The sequence below is a fragment of the Otolemur garnettii genome, unplaced genomic scaffold (genome assembly GCF_000181295.1).
Source record: "Otolemur garnettii isolate 467f Iridium unplaced genomic scaffold, OtoGar3 scaffold00008, whole genome shotgun sequence".
In the NCBI taxonomy this organism is placed as follows: domain Eukaryota; kingdom Metazoa; phylum Chordata; class Mammalia; order Primates; family Galagidae; genus Otolemur; species Otolemur garnettii.
Window position 1 is genome coordinate 33,185,769 of NW_003852403.1, and position 17,633 is coordinate 33,203,401.

The 17,633-nt window shown below is 44.0% G+C and overlaps 1 protein-coding gene across 3 annotated transcripts in view; it reads left to right on the forward strand.

The window, feature by feature from the left end:
* Positions 1–2,076: 2,076 nt before the first annotated feature.
* PAPSS2 (3'-phosphoadenosine 5'-phosphosulfate synthase 2) overlaps positions 2,077–17,633 on the forward strand; it is a 90,634-nt gene continuing 75,077 nt past the window's right edge. For 2 of the 3 annotated variants that reach the window (XM_003783675.3, XM_023509501.1), the window contains exon 1: positions 2,077–2,322. In XM_003783675.3, coding sequence (XP_003783723.2) covers positions 2,296–2,322 — 27 coding nt within the window. In that variant the 5' untranslated portion in view covers positions 2,077–2,295. The remainder of the gene's footprint in view (positions 2,323–17,633) is intronic. The other variant, XM_023509499.1, reaches the window with a different exon arrangement.

A 17,633-nucleotide genomic window follows, 5' to 3' on the forward strand; every position in this document is an offset into this window, starting at 1 on the left:
TGCTCATGTGTAAAATACAGAAATAGGAAACTGGAAAATGATCTCAACACCTCTTCCAGGTCTAAACAATCACAGATATTTCTTTTCCAGGAAGTAGACCTTACAGACTTGCCCTTAACTTCCCTCTATTCCCAGAACACAGCTATCTTTTTTTCTTACGGTGCAATATGAAAAAAAAAAAAAACACAATCATGCAAATTTGCTATTTCTCAATCCACACACTTAATTCACACTTAATTTAGGACAGGATCTGGCAGAGTCCAAGATATGGCTGGAAGTAATATAAAGGGATTTTTCCAAGGAAATAAGAACAGGATGTTGCTGTTTAAACCACACATAAATTCAAAATGTGCTACTTTGTGTGCAGAACAGAAAGTTAAACCCAGTATTTGCCCCCTAGCTGCTTACATTTGAAGGGAATGGTAGTGGTTTACTCAAAATGAGGAAGAAAATAAATAGACTGATATCTCAAGATTGTACAGACATGCAGGCTGCCTTTTAAGTTTTTTTTTTTTTTGCAGTTTTTGGCTGGGGCTGGGTTTGAACCCACCACCTCCGGTATATGGGGCTGGAGCCCTACGCCTTGAGCCACAGGTGCCACCCCTTTTTAAGTTTTTGAGTCCTGATTTATTTTTCTTTTCCACCTTCCCACGGAGAAAGGCAGTCAAGGAATACTCAGATCAGGTGTCTGTCTGGAAAGCTGGCAGTCTTCCAGAAATACAATTAGGTATGAAATCTCCATCCCTCACCTCCTTACAATATCCCTACTCCAGGCCTTTCACAGAAGGCAGGCAGAGTTGAAACGAGGAGCGTGGCCCTTGTGCGTCCTCTTGGTTGTTTTGAGGATACGTATCGTCATATCCATCTGTTTGTGGCATTATGCAAGGAGTCAGTTAAGGTACAGGGGTGTGAGAACTCGTGATTGCCCCAAGGTGCTTGTCAGTAGAGCTTCTCTCTGCTGGTCCTTGACATTTGGGTTCTTTCGCAGATTAGCCTCATACTGACCTTTGATAAAATCTTGGCCAAGACTTTCAGACCCTGTCTCAAAAAGTGGGGAAAAAAAATTAGCCTTTTATGGTGGCATGTGCCTGTAGTCCCAGCTCCTCTGGATGCTGAGGCTGAAGGATCTCTTGAGCCCAGTGACAGATCAAGACTCTTTCTCTAAAAATCAATCAATAAATACTTAAATGAGCAGTTAAAAAAAAAACTTAGCATCTCAAGGTCTAGGCCTAAGCCTCCTCCATTCGTGCCCCTTTTCCTCCTTCTTCACAGGGCCCTTCCCACTGCGGAAGGCACGTAAGTGCTACTCCAGGAACACTTTGGGGGATGAACTGAAGCCGCGCTGCTGGGTTTCTGTTGGCCATTGCCTGAGGCTGGCCTCGCTTACCTTGCGAGGAGGAGCGATGCCTAGCGGGCTCCTCGGTAACAGGAGTACATTACTGGAAAGGAGTGAAATCATGGGTGCTAAGTAACAGGCAGGCCATGAGCCTCAGGAACTTCTCTTCATGGGTAGAGCTGCTGACGGAGGAGCCCGCACTGCGGAGGCTGACAGCTTGGTTTTGAATCACCCTCACTTGGAATATAAACTTGGGAAAGTCTGAAAGCCTCAATTGTGTCCTTCCTAAAATGGGGAGAGGGATGGACTTGCTGCCTGGGGCGGGGGCGGAATGGGGCGAGGAGAAGCAAGCGAGGATCAAGGCGGAGCCCAGCAGTGGGCAGAGTAAAGGTCAGTGAGTACTACACGTGGTTTTTGTAATGTACACGAGGACCAGCTGCGCAGAGGTGCCCTCTGAGGACTCTGCCAACCAGCCTGGCGGTTTCAAACATCCTTGCCCTTAACCAAATAAGTCCTTGGGTCCAGAGGCTGGAAGGCGGCCCGGAAGGGGTCGGGGGATAGAGTGGGAGGTAGAGGCCGCTCTGAGACCCTGGGAGGGAGGGGGTGGCGAGAGCGAACTTGACACGGTGCGTGCGGGCGCGCCCGCCTGCCGCCCAGACCTCAAGGTCTCGCCTGAAACCTGGGCTCGCGGAGCGCGCGCCGGCCGGGAGGGGCCGGGCCGGGGACCCCGCCCAGGCGGTGGCTGTGTCCCCGAGGCTGGCGGGGCCGACCCGACCGAAAGGAGCGCGGCGGGGGGAGGAGGAGGAGGAGAAGGGGGCTGGTCCAGGGGAAGTGCGACGTGTCTGCGGAGCCTTTTTATACCTCCTTCCCGGGAGTTCGGCAGCTACCGCCGCCGCCGCCGCCGCCGTGCGTCCTCTGTCTCTGCTCCCAGGTCCCGGGCTCCGCCGCAGCCAGCCAGCATGTCGGGGGTCAAGAAACAGAAGACGGTAGGTTTCGGGTCGCCCGCCTTCCCGGTCCCCTCAGACCGCGCCGCGCCAACCCCCCGGCACGAGGGTCCCACCCTCCCTGGGCGGGAGGCGGCCGACGCGGCGCTGAATGGGCGCGGGGAGGAGCACGAAGAGGGACCGGAGGAGGGCGAGGCTCGGCGGGGGCTCCTCGGGGCAGCTCCTCCGGCCGGCCGTCTGCGCTCCCGGGGGGTGTCACGCCCGGGAGAGACCTCTCCAGCTTGCAGAGTGGTCTGGAGCAAGAGCCAGGATCAGAGACAGCAAGGTCCCCTTCTGCCCCGAGAGCGCTTCCAAACCTGCGTGCGCCTCCATAGGGTCCCCGAGCGAGCGGGCGGCGCGGGTGGCGGGCTGAGCTGACTCTGGTTCTGCCGGGTCTGATCCTGGGCGCGCGTCTGCGGCAGTCGCGAAGTTTTGTCTGTGGAATCTCTTTGGAGTGGACTTTAATGATAGGCTTTCACAGAGGAAACGGCAATTATCTAGTCTAAGTGGAGGAAGCTGCATTTCTACCCTGGCAGGATTTAACCCTCTAGCTGGATTCTGCTCCCTGTTACTCTCTGGTGGCCGGTCCGGTGCTGTAATTGGGGCGGGGTGGGGGTCCTTGGTTTGGTGGAGTGGGATGAGGAGACTGTTGGGGGGAGTAGTTTTATTCAGAATTAATCTGGGCTGTACTCTTTTAATGGAAAACATGAGGGCGTGTCAAAAAGAAAAGTTTCTTCCCGGTGTAGCACATGGGCTCCTATAAACTGTGCATTCTTAAAAATGGCAGCGGATCTATCGTCAATTATAGTCTAGAAAAGCTGAAAAAAAAAAAAAAAAGGCAGCAGTAGTCATAGACCCTTAGAGTCGGGAGGAGCCTTCCAGACAGGATTTGGGCTGTCCCGGCTGTGGCCAGCAAGCCTGGCTGAAGTCCCGCCCCGAAGTCTGGCTGCTGAAAATTCTTTAACCTCCACACTACAAGCCCTGTGTGATTGTGGTGGTTACTGAATGGGTTGACCTCTCTCAAGTAGTCAGACTGTAGGTGCCCAGGAAACGTCTCTTACTATTCTTAGCTAGTGTGTATTTGTGATGGGCTGGAAAGGAGCACAGAGAAGCCACACAGGGGCTGAAGTGTTAACTTGAGCAGCAGGAGAAAGGGTGGGTGGGGGATCTGTGGTTTCAGGGGCCATACAGGACCAGCAGGAGGGTTTGGAAGAAAGTGGCATCAATTTGAGAAGGCATGAGAGTCAGGACCCAGCTGTGTTTTGTAGGAGTGATTTAAAGTGAGGAGACTCACAGTATTGTTATATATATATATATGTTTTAATATATATTAAAATTTATATATTAATATATAATATATTAATTATATATGTTATATATATATTTTTTTTGAGACAGTCTTACTCTGTCACCCTGCGTAGAGTGCCATGGTGTCATAGCTCACAGCAATCTCAAAGTTTTGGGCTCAAGCAATCCTCTTGCCTTAGCCTCCCCAGTAGCTAGGACTACAGTCGCCTGCCACCATATCCGGCTAGTTTTTCTATTTTTAATATAAATGAGGATTGGCTCTTGCTTAGGCTGGCTTCAAACTCCTGAGCTCAAGCAATCCACCCGCCTCAGCCTCCCAAAGTGCTAGGATTACAGGGGTGAGCCACTGCTCCTGACTGTAATATATTTTTTAAGAAATGAAGGAATAAAATAACAAAGTAAAATCACTTATATTTTATTCCCATTTCGTTTGATTACTTTTGTAAAGTCCTAAACAGCGTCTTATGAACAACAAGCTTCTATACCAGTAGCTCTTTATATTATTGGGGTTTTAATTCTTGCCTCCTGCTCACATCAATAATGCCGTCTGAGGCTGGGCATGGTGGCTCAGGCCTAATAATCCTAGCTTTCTGGGAGCTCAAGCAGGAAGGATCACTTGAGGAGTTGAGACATGCCTGGGAAGGAGACCCCACCGCACTTGTACAAAAAACAGAAAAATTAGCCAGGCATTGTGGTGGGCACTTATAGTCCCACTTACTCAGGAGGCTAAGGCAGGAGGATTGCTTGAGCCCAGGAGTCTGAGGATGCCGTGAGCTAGAGCTAGAGCCAGGTTGACGGCACTGCACTCTAGATGGGGGCAACAGAGTGAGACCCTGTCTCAAAAAAAAAAAAAAAAAAGAATTCCCTTTCAATTCTAATGGGCGGGTTGTTGAGCGTTAATAAAGGTACCAGTGGTCTCTGCTTTTCATGCATTAGTCAACAAGAGCCTGTGTAATTAATGGAAGGTTTGAGAACACGGACTTTACAGATGGATCACAGGGACTCTGCATGCACTGTTAAAAGTGACAAGAAATCGGAGGGCTGGAAGAGTTTTGTCTTTGTACTTACACATTTAGGAACTTTTTTTTTATGTGTGTGTGTTTTATATAGGATTAAATTAACATCTGAGTTAACTGAAACAGGACTTTCTCTGAATTTTTATTTAGCGTTACAGAGTTATAAGCCAGGCACCAATACCAGTTCCCAAAAGGGCCAGATAGGTACCGTTGGTGCTGCTTACACCAAGACAGCTGTCATGCATATGAAATCTCACAAGCTTTAAATATTAATTCAAAATATGTTTTAAAATCTTGCAGGCCAAAGCAAACCCTGTCTACATGTATGACCTCCGAACTAATCAATTCTTTGACAAGTGAGTTTTGCTGACCTCAAAAAACGAGGCGAGGAGTGTGGTTGGGCTGAGCATTTTAGGAACTTTCAGGAATCATTACATTGTTTTCTGCACTGTCAGCAGAGAACAGCTAATTCACAGTGTCACTGCAGTAACTTCAAATATTTGTCGAGCTCCTACTGTGTGCCAGGTGGTATACTTAGGCCAGGGAGGTGCATCTTTTCTGATCTTTTTTGCCCCATGGTCTCTAGGTAAATATATAGCCTTTTGGTTCAGGCCACTCCAGAAAGAGTAGTTTTGGTCTGAATGAAAGCGTGTACAATGATTTTCTCATAAACTTGAGAAAGTTATGAGAAGGTAGCACATTCCTTCTGTGCTAGACATCCATGCCATGGAAGCCAAAGAAACAGCTAGCAGTCACGTCCCTCCCTTCCACCCTTGACTTACCTCCAGCCCCTGGCCACCCTCCCACTTCCACGCCCTGTACACACGCAGATACCCAGGAGAAGGAAAGAGGCAGACAACCTCCGGCGGCCTGGGGAGGAGGGAGGCAAAGGCCAAGGCCTTTCTGTTTCTTTCATTCCCTGGATTTGCATTTTTCAAGGCCCGTAGATGATGGAGTTGTGTTCTGGTGATAACCAATCTAAAAAAATTGACCCGATATTAAATTATTTTCTGAAGGATCCAGTAAGCCAATGATTGGGAAGGCATGGAAGGGAATGAAAACTGTGAAATTCTCCAGAGTTGTTAACGATTATCTACACTGTGATTATTTTTAGAATCCTATAGAATACCTCATTATTTTCCCGGATGTGACTACTCTTAAAACTATTTAAAGATGCCTTAGATATAAGGCAAGACATGAATTTTTAAAAACAAGCATTTCTAGAGGCAGAGAGGCTCAGATACTCTGAATTTCATGTCATCCCCACAGCAGCCCTCATCTCAGGAAACACCCTTATCTCTAGGGGAGGAGAAAGGCCAGGGGCAAGGAACAACTTGAAATGACGTCTGGGGAACATCAGTACTCGTGTTCTTCCTACCTCCGAACCTCTGTTTCAGGCTGTAACCTCTAGCACGTAGTTTTCTCTTCTGTAAAATGGGGCTAATAATAACTACCCCTTAACAATTGTGGTGAGGAGTAACTCCTAAAACTCGTCTTCCATGGAGTCAGACCCAGAATTAGGGCCCCCTGTGCTGGGTCACTGTTAATTATTTATTAATCTATACTGGCAGTAGATAAGGAGAAAAAAAAGCACAGGTCATACTGTTTTAAAGGCAAATGACAGCCATCGGAATATTTAATAAGGAAAAATAAATGCGGAAATTTAGAGGTAATAGTTTAACTCCTTATTGTAAAAAGCTGGACAGGAGACACAGATTGACAATTAGTGTCGAAGAAGCAAAGTAACCCAACATCGGCAGGTTTTTGGCAGCAACTTTGGCCAAGAAAATCTTTATGTAAGGTAAACATTGAACTAGCTTCTCTCCACCCTTCCAGTGGCTTCAACTGTTTCGAGATCTAGTTTAACACAAGTGTTTCCCGCCTGACGCAGTGGTGCAAGCCTGTAGGCCCAGCTACTCCCGAGGTTGCGGCAGGAGGATGGAGTGAGGCCAGGAGTTTGAGGCAGTGCTGAGGTATGACTGAGCCTGTGAGTAGCCATTGCACTCCAGCCTGGGTGACATAGAGAGATCCTGTTACAAATAAATAAATAAATAAGTTTTCCAGTTCCTACTACCACCCTTTATTAGATCATCCATTTGGATTTTAGTAGAGTTGAAGATAATTGTTACTAATTGTGAGCTTTATGTTTCTCTAAGATAGTAATGTTTGTCTTTTATCACTCTTCTGTTAAGGCACGTGCCCCTGTGGTTTGCTTAGGGGATAATTAGGCCTAGCTCTAACATGGGGATGTTTAGGGTATGAGAGTCTGGGAAAGGAATCAGTGATGTCAAGCGCAGTCCTAGGAGAGTTCTGTTTATTTCAAAGCCTATCGCTAAATAGTGATGGGTACTCATTAGTCTTTGTGTTTGGAAGTCTTAGGGAAACTCAGAAACTAAAAGTAAACAAAGGAACATATAACAGTAGCGCAAATGACCTTTTATCCCCCTGGGTATGCATCCATATGACAGCTGAGACAGCATATATGTCCAGCACCTGGCATACAGCCCAGCATGGAGTAAGTGCTCCCTATTTGTTGAAGAGGTGAATGAGTAAATGACTACAGAATCCTCTTGTAGGATCCATATTTTGCTTAGATTCCTCACTCCCCTCTTACCTGTCTGTTCTTGTGTGCTTGGTTATTTTTGACTTGGTATTTGTCATTACTGCTGAAAACTTACTTGCAGGGATTCATAGAGGCTTAGAATGAAAGGCCTTCCCCCGCCCCTACCCCCCACCCTCCCGAAGGATTTGCTTTTGTTTCTGCCAGGTGCCTGGCTGCACTCCTGGTCTGGGACCATTTTAACTTAAATTCACCACTTTTTTTTAGACCACCCAGGTGATGTGAATTTGGGTTGCAATTCTGCACACACGGGGCCAGCTTGTGAGAACACGTTCCCAGGGACCTTTCCTTACATACACTTTCTATGCCAAGGCTACTGTCCTTGAGGTCAGTTTGGGTGGGAGGTGGGCTTATTCTGGGTCACCCTTATTTTTAGGGTAGAGCTCCTAGAAGCCCAGCTTAATGTGAAGAAGGCCTTTTTATGGTGCCCACTTGAATGGGTTCTGGGCTTTGATTTCTTTTCTACCTCCCGAAATGAGGCTATTGAAATCAGTTCAAATATGCCCTATAGGGATAAAAGTGCCTCCCTCCCAAAATTCTAGAGGTAGAATTTTGCCTCTACCAATAGAGGGAAATTCCTCTATTTGCCTGGCAATTTCTTACTATTTTTTTCAGCCATTTGCTGTTTATGATTAGTTGATTTTATAACCAGCATTTTTAGCTATTTTCAGCGGAAAGAGCAGTCTGAATAACCAAACCCAATTGCTGGAAATGGAAACCTCTGCCTCTTCTTGATTCCTCTGGATCATTACTGTGTCCTGCCTGTCATCCCTGTACCTTCTGAGACCCATGCCCTCTCATAAAGGGAGTACTTTACAAGCTTCAGTCAGATAGCTGGTCAGAAATATTTAATTTCACCATTTGCCCCCTCCCTACAAAGTGCAATGGCCCGGTGGGGGGTGTTCCCCTTGTTTTGGTGGCCTTTGTCAGCAAGGGCAACCTTAGAGATGTGCGTCATCTGTCATCCTCAGTGTTGGTTCAGTTCAAGTGCATTCCTGTTTGAAATGCCCTTCAGTTTCAACAACTGTCCTTGCTTCTTCCTTGAACTGCTGGTACCCTGAGGTCATTTTCTTGCTCCATTGTGACTCTGGGGCAGTGGGGGAAAGTTGGTGGAGCTGCTTAAGGTCCTTGACACTTCCTTGCTGCCCCCAGGAGTGTGGGAACCAGGCTCTTGCTTTGGTATGACTACATGAGTACTCTGAGGAACTCTGAGGACTGCTGAGTTCTACCCACGCCTCTTCTCTGAAATCAGAAGCACACCCCATGTCCTCTGCTTTCAGAGCCCCTAAGCCCAGATCCAGGGGCAGGACACTGCTCTCTTTTTCAGACTCATACTAGTGAAGCTAAGGGAGCTTCCCTTCTAAATAAAGATCAAATAAAGCTTTCCGGGAAGGCTCATTGGTTTATCCTAAGTATTGGATTTGTTACAAATTTGGTCTTCTTGTTTCATCTTTCCCGTCTTTTTGATCACTAAATATTTATTTTTCAGTTTAAAATAAATTGGTGCACAAGACAGAAATATAACTTGCCTCAAAACTTAACATATAACTGGCCTCTGAGGACACGTGGTGTGTAAAATGGATACTATCAGTTAACCAGTGTGATGCCTGTTAAAATCTTATCAGCATCACATTCTGCATTTGAAATTAACTCCTGAAGTTGAGTTTGCTGTCATTGGCATTGCAAAAGTGTGACTGCAACATAGGCATGACCAACTGAACACGTCTAGCACCAAATAGTAACTTTTGACAGTGAAAATAAAGAGCCTCTGTCCTGACCTGTTATAAAGCTTTTTAAAAACAGTTACATGAATTTATCAAATGCTGCATTATTAATAATGATCATTTCTATTTGCTTTCAGTATCTAGTTAACATCTATTTTATATGTTTTACTATGAAAAATAATGATTTTTACCCACCAAGCATCTATATCCAGTCTAATAAAATAGAAACCTCTGCCTCTTCTTCTTCTTCTTCTTCTTTTTTTTTTTTTTTTTGCAGTTTTTGGCCAGGGCTGGGTTTGAACCCACCACCTCCAGCATATGGGGCCGGCGCCGTACTCCTTTGAGCTTTGAGCCACTGGCGCCGCCCACCTCGGCCTCTTGATTCCTCTGAATCATTAATGTGTCCCATCATCCCTGTATCCTCTCAAGGTAAAATATTTCTATTTTACCCACCAAGCATCTATATCCAGCCTACTGTAACTACTTCTTAAAAACAATTACGCTGGATGTGTGCTTTTAAAAATCATTTGCAGACTTTACTTATCAATTTAAACCACCTACTATAATATCTGAGATTTTACCCCCATGGGTCTCATCCATCTACACCCCTCCCCATTTATTATTACTTTATGGCTCATTCACACCTTCACAATTTTCAGAAAAATCAGCAACTTAAGACATTAGTAATGATTTTTACTTTTATATTCTTGCTAGTGTTAAAAACCTGATTTAATTTTTTGGTCTTCTGCTTCATTTTTCGCAAAAATCTCTAAAATCCTTTCCTTTTTAGTTCCTGTCAAAAATCTTCACTTACGTATTTATTTACTTTACTCATTCAACAAATATCTGTTGAATAAAAGCCAGGAATTTTGCTTGTCATAACTAATAATAGATACTAATAATAGATACTATGTTCTTCAATTATAGTTTTTTTTTATTTTGTTTTGTTTTTAGACAGAGTCTCACTTTGCCACTCTGGGTAGAGTGCTATGGCATCACAGCTCACAGCACCTCTACCTCTTGGGCTGAAGTGATTCTCTTTCCTCAGCCTCCCAAGTAGCTGGGGCTACAGGTGCCTGCCTCAATGCCTGGCTATTTTTTGGTTCTAGTTGTCATTGTTGTTTGGCATGCTCAGGCTGGATTCGAACCCGCCACCTCTGGCGTATGTGGCTGGCACCTTAGCTGCTTGAGCTACATGTACTGAGCCAACCTCGAATCTTGAGCTCAAGCCATCCCCTTGCCTCAGCCTCCTGAGTAACTGGGATATAGGTGCTCACCACAATGCCTGGCTAGTTTTTCTATTTTTAGTACAGACAGGGTTTTGCTCTTGCTCAGGCTCATCTGGAACTTCTGAGCTCAAGCAATCCACTTGCCTCAACCTCCCAAAGTGCTAGGATTACAGGTGTGAACCACTGTGCCCAGCTAATTATAGTTTTTAATTTGTTTGAACTATCTTTAAGACTATTCTAAACACAGTATTTCCTCCCTCCCTCCCTCCGTCCCTTCCTTCTTTCCTTCCTTTTTTTGATAGAGCCTTACTCTATCAATCTGGGTAGACTGGTGTGGTGTCAGCTCACAGCAACCTCAAACTCTTTGGCCCAAGCGATCCTCCTGCCTCAGCCTCCCAAGTAGCTGGGACTACAGGTGCCTGCCACAATGCTCAGCTATTCTATTTTTATCAGAGACAGAGTTCTCACTCTTGCTTAGTCTGGCCTCGAACTCCTGAGCACGTGATCCACCTGCCTCAGCCTCCTAAAGTGCTGCAATTACAGGCATGAGCCACTCCCCCAGGCTAAGATTTGCTTTTTCTGGTTGAAGGACTCCACCTATATATAACCTCTACATTGTCAACCTTTTGCCCAGTAAGTCCTACGGTGGCCTTAAGCCAAAAGCAATAAAATTCCCAAAAGATTTTTCTTTCATTCTTTTTTTCTACTCAGTTAACTTTTTAAAATTATTTACTCTTTCTTTAGGCTGTCCCCCCTTTAAAAAACTGTGTGTACATTTTAAAAAGAGTGGAGTGTTCTACTTCTGGAAGGAAAACGAAGAGCTCACCTTCTTCAAGCCTTTGACCCTACAGTTGACACACAGCATTTAAGAATTTTGTCAGGCTCCATGGCCGTCCTTCTGGCTGACCGGTTGGTGATAACTACCACTAATTTGGAACGTGTTCACCCTGCCATCCACCTAGCACTTTTCTCTTTATTCCATGTCTTTTGAAAGTGCCCCTCCCCATTTACTGTAGCTTTGCTTCTTCTTTGATTCACCAAGAAATATTTCCATAAATAAATGCTCCTTCCAGTTGGTTTTTCACTAAGTCATGATGACATTCTAACTTAGCTGTAGCCCTTTGTCCTGGTGGTCAGGACATAGAAGTGACCAAAGAGCAGTGTTGTAAAGTAACTTGACTGTCTGGAAATATTTTTGATTGGCCAGCCGGTTTCTCTAGAGAAAATTCAACCGATTCCCTCCTTCACTCAGTCTTCCTTAAGCCATCTCAGATGGTTTGTTTGCATCTTTAAACATCTCGAAAGGAGATGCCAAGGATTACATAGGACGGAGGAAAACTATATTAGGTGATGGGGTGGATCAAGTACCGATATACAGCTAAAACCTCAGTTCGGTTTTATTCTTAAATCCATCTGTTCCCATTGTTTCCTAGGTTCTTAAGGGGCTGTGCAGTCATCATGTGGTCCTATCAGGTAAATCTACCTGAGTTGCTGAGTCCCAATAGTCTTTTCTTAAATTCTGAGTGGGCACAGCTCTTAGGACATTAGGTTACTAACACAACAATGTTTTGAGTAGTTGTACGTGATATTAGTACTAAAAAATAACAAATCAAGGCCAGGCACAGTGGCTCACACTGGTAATCCTAGCACTCTGGGAGAATGAGGTGGGAGGATCCCTTGAGCTCAGGAGTTTAAGATCAGCCTTAGCAAGAGCAAGACCCTGCCTCTACTTAAAATAGAAAAGTTAGCTGGGCACTGTGGTGGGCACCTGTAGTCCCAGCGACTCGGGAGGCTGAGGCAGGAGGATCTCTTGAATCCGGGAGTGTAAGGTTGCTGTGAGCTAGGGTGACACCATAGCTCTCTAGCCTGGATAACAGAGCAGGACTCTGTCTCAAAAAAGAGAACAAACCTAAATCATAACTAAAAATTGTTTGCATTTATCCCATGTGTTTAAATTGGACATACAAATAAGAAGAGATCAAATAAACCCTAGGCATTAAAATTCCAGCTGTGGAATTTGCATATGTATCTGAAGTTTTCTTTTTTAGAACACATTTTGTTAGAAAATTCCCGCTCTATTGTGACCTGTTTATTACCAATCTTTATTGAGCACTGTCCTGTACTTTAACTCATTTAATCTTCACCATCTCAGGAAGCCAGTTTGAAAACAAATAGTCAGAAGGGAACTCATTTAACTGAAATTGGTCTTTAGAGAGTTACCCGAAGGAGCTAAAATCTTAGCTTCTCTGTAGTTAATAAGTTGTTTATTTCATGGAGGGAATGAGACTTAATGCCAAGTACCCAGTAGACATGGATTAGGGTAACTAGTAATGTATTACTGTTTCATTTGTAAAATATTTTGGCAGCTCTCTACTGCTAATATCTCAAGGTAATAATAATGAATTCTATTTAGAGACATTCGCAGTATTTTTTTCTAAAGAGTAAATGGCATAAATTAGCAAATACATGTTATTTCACCATCACATACATTTCCTTCCTTATGATAATACAAGGTGAATAATTGAAAAATAAATTTCCTTTGCTCTCAGACTCAACAAGTATAGGTAGCGGGTTTTATTGCTTAGCCTTACTGCCATGCCAGCACTCAGTCAATGTGAACAGAATGACTTATTTCCACTAAAGCGGCTAATACTTGAGCTAAGTTGTAAACATGACGTGTAGATGATAGAAAGGAAACTAGGCCACCAATGCATTTTTTTTCATGCAAAAATTTGACCCAACTGAAGGTCCAGGTATAAGGATGCTGGCAACCAGATAACGCTTCCGTTTCATTTGGCAACAATGAAGCGTGCCTAGAAATCACAGAATTAGAAGAAATGGTATTTGAAGGAAACATTTTGGTGAGTTATCTTGTTCTATCACATGGCTTAGGGAAGTCCAAGATTTTAGCAGCCCTGGGCCAGCGTCTCAGTGGGAGGTGCTGGAAGGTCCCAATCCCCATTCCCGGGAGACTGTGTGTAAGAAGCTGGAACCCATACTCAACTGAGGAGGGTGGCACTGTGGGGGTGTATTCAGGGGTTGAAGTTGAAGGCTTTTACTGCAGAGGGGTCCCATTATCTAAATGAAGAGACTGAGAATGACAGCATGGAAATTGAATCACCGAACCCATGTCTTTATTGTGGGCTACAAAATTCTGTCAAAAGAATGTGTTGTCTGTGCACAATCAGCCACATGGAGTGAATGGGAAAATCTGGGTCAGCCTTAATACCTGGCTTCTTCAGTTTACTTCTCAGTGTTAAGCCTGAGATCAAAAAAGGCTTTGAAGCATCGCATTACATTGTTAATTCTTGTCGACATAATAAATTCCCTTGGGATTCAGGAGGGCACCTTGTGTATCCACCTGGGTTCCCAAATAGGAGAAGCAAACAAGGCTTGGTCCAGAGCCTCTGTCCAGGGAGCCATCTCCTCCTCCCTATAACCTAGCAAGGGGTTGCTGTTCTTACCCTAATTTTCAGTTGAGAACTCTGAGGCTTATTGAGGTTATACAACACGTCTCAGGATACCCAAACCTAAGTGGCAGAGCTGGAACACACATGCCACATTTTCAATCATTTTTCTTTTTTCCCCCTTCAGTTAATGTTACGGATAATGGATACCATGATTATGAGAATGGAGAAGAGTCATGACACGTATGTTTATTTTGTCTTTGTAAATGCAGATTAACGCAGTGAAGAATTGAAAAAAAATGATGTGGTTGCTTTTGACAGTGATTTTCCTCAGGGGCCTTTGGAATGTTGTATAATCTTTAGAAGATGTGGATTTTAGCAAATACCATTAAAAGGCAATAAACGTTAGTTTGGATGAGGCTCTGCAGCCGGTTTCAGGAACAGTAGTCTTTGGAATCGAACCCAACATTTCACCTTCAGAATACAAGGCTTCAGTGTTCTAGTGGGTAAATGCATGCACTCAAGAATAAGTGTCCTTAGAAATAATTGCAGTGACTTACACGTAACTCTAGACCCTGCCTTGTTCATTATGTGAGTGCTGGACAGTTGAGCATTCATGAGTTACAAGTTCCCAAAGCCCCAAAAGCTAAGGGCCTGATCTCTGGATGTACTAGAGGTTTCGGCAGCATTTCCACAGCTCAGTACAGAATTTTAATCTTTCATGGTTCAAGGAGCCTGTGTTATACACACAGCCTCATTACTAGAACCAATTGGGAAAGAATATTAAGAAATGACACAGTAACCAAGCACAGCCCTGCAGTGGACCACCAACAGGGCTAGCATGAGGAGGGGCAGCTGAGACCCCCGTTGACCACTATCATTGTGTGGATTTAAGCATTTTCTGATGGCAGTTGCACTTTGCAGGAGACTTAATTTGATGTGTGCTACCTCCCTGTGTTATAGTTCCTCTGGGTATGAGTAATACCTTTCATTATGTTCTTTAAGACTCGTTCATAACATTCCATTAGTACAGTAGCTCCATGACAGGTAGCTATAAGGACTACAAGTCATAGATGAAGACACTACAGTAAAGAGATGATGTAAATTCCCTGCAGTCCTTTTGTGAGCCAATATAATAGTAGGGCGACGCAACTTTGCCAAGATCAGCAGCCTAGTCTTACGTTTTGTCTCTTGAGAACAGACGCAGGCTCAGAGACATCTGAATGGTATTTGGAATGAAAGGTTTTTCTTATTAGGATTGCACCACGTTGAATGTGTGCTGTGCAACATGATGCGGCCTCATTTTCATTGGGAGATCTAGTGCTGGAAATGCTATAACATGCAAATTAAGTGACTTCGCTAATTATACATATTTTTATGTTTCCAAAAAATTAATGCATGATCTTTGAAATAGAGAGAGTTGTACATTCAAGTTTTTCTTTTTGTGTGTATCTTAATGAGGACACTGGGCACTGAAATATTTCCTTGCTACTACTTTGTCCTGGATTGCTTTCTTATTTCCATGGCACATAAAAATTCTGGATGGGCCAGGCACAGTGGCTCACGCCTGTAATCCTAGCACTTGGGAGGCCAAGGCGTGTGAATTGCCTGAGGTTCAAGACCAGAAAAATAGCTGAACGTTGTGGTAGGTGCCTGTAGTCCCAGCCACTTGGGAGGCTGAGGCAAGAGAATCACTTGAGCCCAAGAGTTTGAGGTTGCTGTGAGTTGTGACACCACAGTGCTCTACCAAGGGTGACAAAGTGAAACTCTTGTCTCGACAACAAAAAACAAGAAAACTCTGAAGACATGTCTGTTCTACATATCATCCTGGCTGACTTTGTTTATAGTTAGTTGCAGATAAAATGTAGAAAGAGGCTCCGTGCCCGTAGCTCAGTGAGTAGGGCACCAGCCACATACACTGAGGCTGGCAGGTTGGGCCTGCTAAACAACAATGACAATTGCAACCAAAAAATAGCTGAGTGTTGGGGCGGGCACCTATAGTTCCAGCTACTTGGGAGGGTAAGGCAAGAGAATCGCTTAAGCCCAAGAGTTAGAGGTTGCTGTGAACTGTGACGCCATGGCACTCTACCAAGGGCAACATAATGAGACTCTTGTCTTAAAAAAAAAAAAGTGTAGAAAGAGTTATTACATTAAAAAGTTGATACAGCAGAAGCTTGAGCAAAGAGAAGACAACAAAGTCTTAATGAGATACCTTGGAAGGAAACTTGGTCCTGTATGCCAGGGATTTGCAAATTACAATGTGTGGGCCAACACCAGTTGCCTGCCTGTTTTTGTAAGCCTATAAGCTAAGAATGGTTTTCATATTTTTTAAATTTTTAACTTTTTCTTTTCTTTTCTTTTCCCTTTCTTCCTTTCTCCCCTTCTTCCCTCGATATTTCCCTCCCTTCTTTCCTTCTTTCCTTTGTTCTTGGTGTTACTCTTTACCCAGGCTAGAATATAGTGCTGTGATCCCAGCTTACTATAACCTTGAACTCCTGGGCTCAAGTGATCTTCTTACCTCAGCCTCCTGAGTAAGTAGATCTACTACCATGCTTGGCTATTTTTTTTTTAATTTTTGTGGAGACAGGATATATTGTCCGAACTGCTTTGAACTCCTGGCCTCAAATTATCCTCCTGCCTCAGCTTCCTGAAGTGCTGGGATTACGAGTGTGAGCTACCACTCCTAGATGGCTTTTACATTTTTAAACACATGGGAGAAAAAAACCAAAGGAAGAATTATATTTCATGACATGAGAGAAGTATATGAAACTCAAATTTCAGTGTCTATAAATAAAGCTTATTGAAACACGTGATGCCCATTCATGTACACACTGTGGGTACTTTCACAGCAGGGATGGGTATTTTTGACAGAGACCATGTGCCCTGCAAAGCTGAAGATGTTGACTCTCTGACCAGTTAAGAAAAATCTGCCACTTCCTGGTGCAGACAGTGGGGACCAGTGTTCAGTTCTGACTTATCTACGCCAGTGATCTGTCAACATGTCACTCTATGCATCTGAATTGAGAGATCTGAGTCCCACCTGTGCACGTCATGAGCCCTATTGAATTGTTTGGTATATTGCCATTGTTTTGTTTTTTAAGAAAAACATTATTTTTTTAAAAAGTTCTGTGGAGCTCATTATTGTGTCTACTGTAATGATATTATTGAGTTATTGTTTATCAATTGCAACATTCCCTTTATAAAGATCTGTAGGATTATTTTTATAAACTATTCTCTTCATAAAGATCATAGGGAAGATTTCTGTGTAGTCTTTTTTTTTTTCTTTTTGCAGTTTTTGGCCGGGGCCAGGTTTGAACCCACCACCTCTGGCATATGGGGCCGGCGCCCTACTCCTTTGAGCCACAGGTGCCGCTCCATTTCTGTGTAGTCTTAGTACCAGAAGGGTTATATTTTTCTGAGTTTCTTTCTTTTTTTGGTATAATCCCTTGAGAAATTGTACATCTGTGATTGTCTGAGTCCCCTCGAGATGCCTACTGGAAAGCTCAGAAATGAATGTTTGGTTTGCTTTTATTCTTTGCACTATCTTCAATGCTTAGTACCATTTCATTTTAACCCCCTACTTTATTTCTCTTTTCCTTTTTGTGTCTATGTATCTTAGAAGATACATAAAGCATAGCAAAAGCTCCCAAACCTATAATCCCAGCTACAAGTGTCTAAGACAGGAGGATCACTTGAGCCCACGAGTGTGAGGTTGCAGTCAGCTATGACGACACCACTGCACTCTAGCCTGGGCAATAAAATTAGCAAGGCTGTCACACAACAACAATTCCTGAGAAAGAGTCTACAGGCTATGAAAAGGGTTCTTGTTTCAAAAAAAGGATAAGAAACCTCTGCACAAGGGTGCACCCACATGCTCTCATGCACACACAGACGTAGACATGGACAAACAATTTTTACATATGGATTCAGGGGGTTCAGAGACTCCCCTCAAAAGACACATGTCTAGGATCTTCAATTTAAGATTGACTTTGACTATGCCCTATTGACTA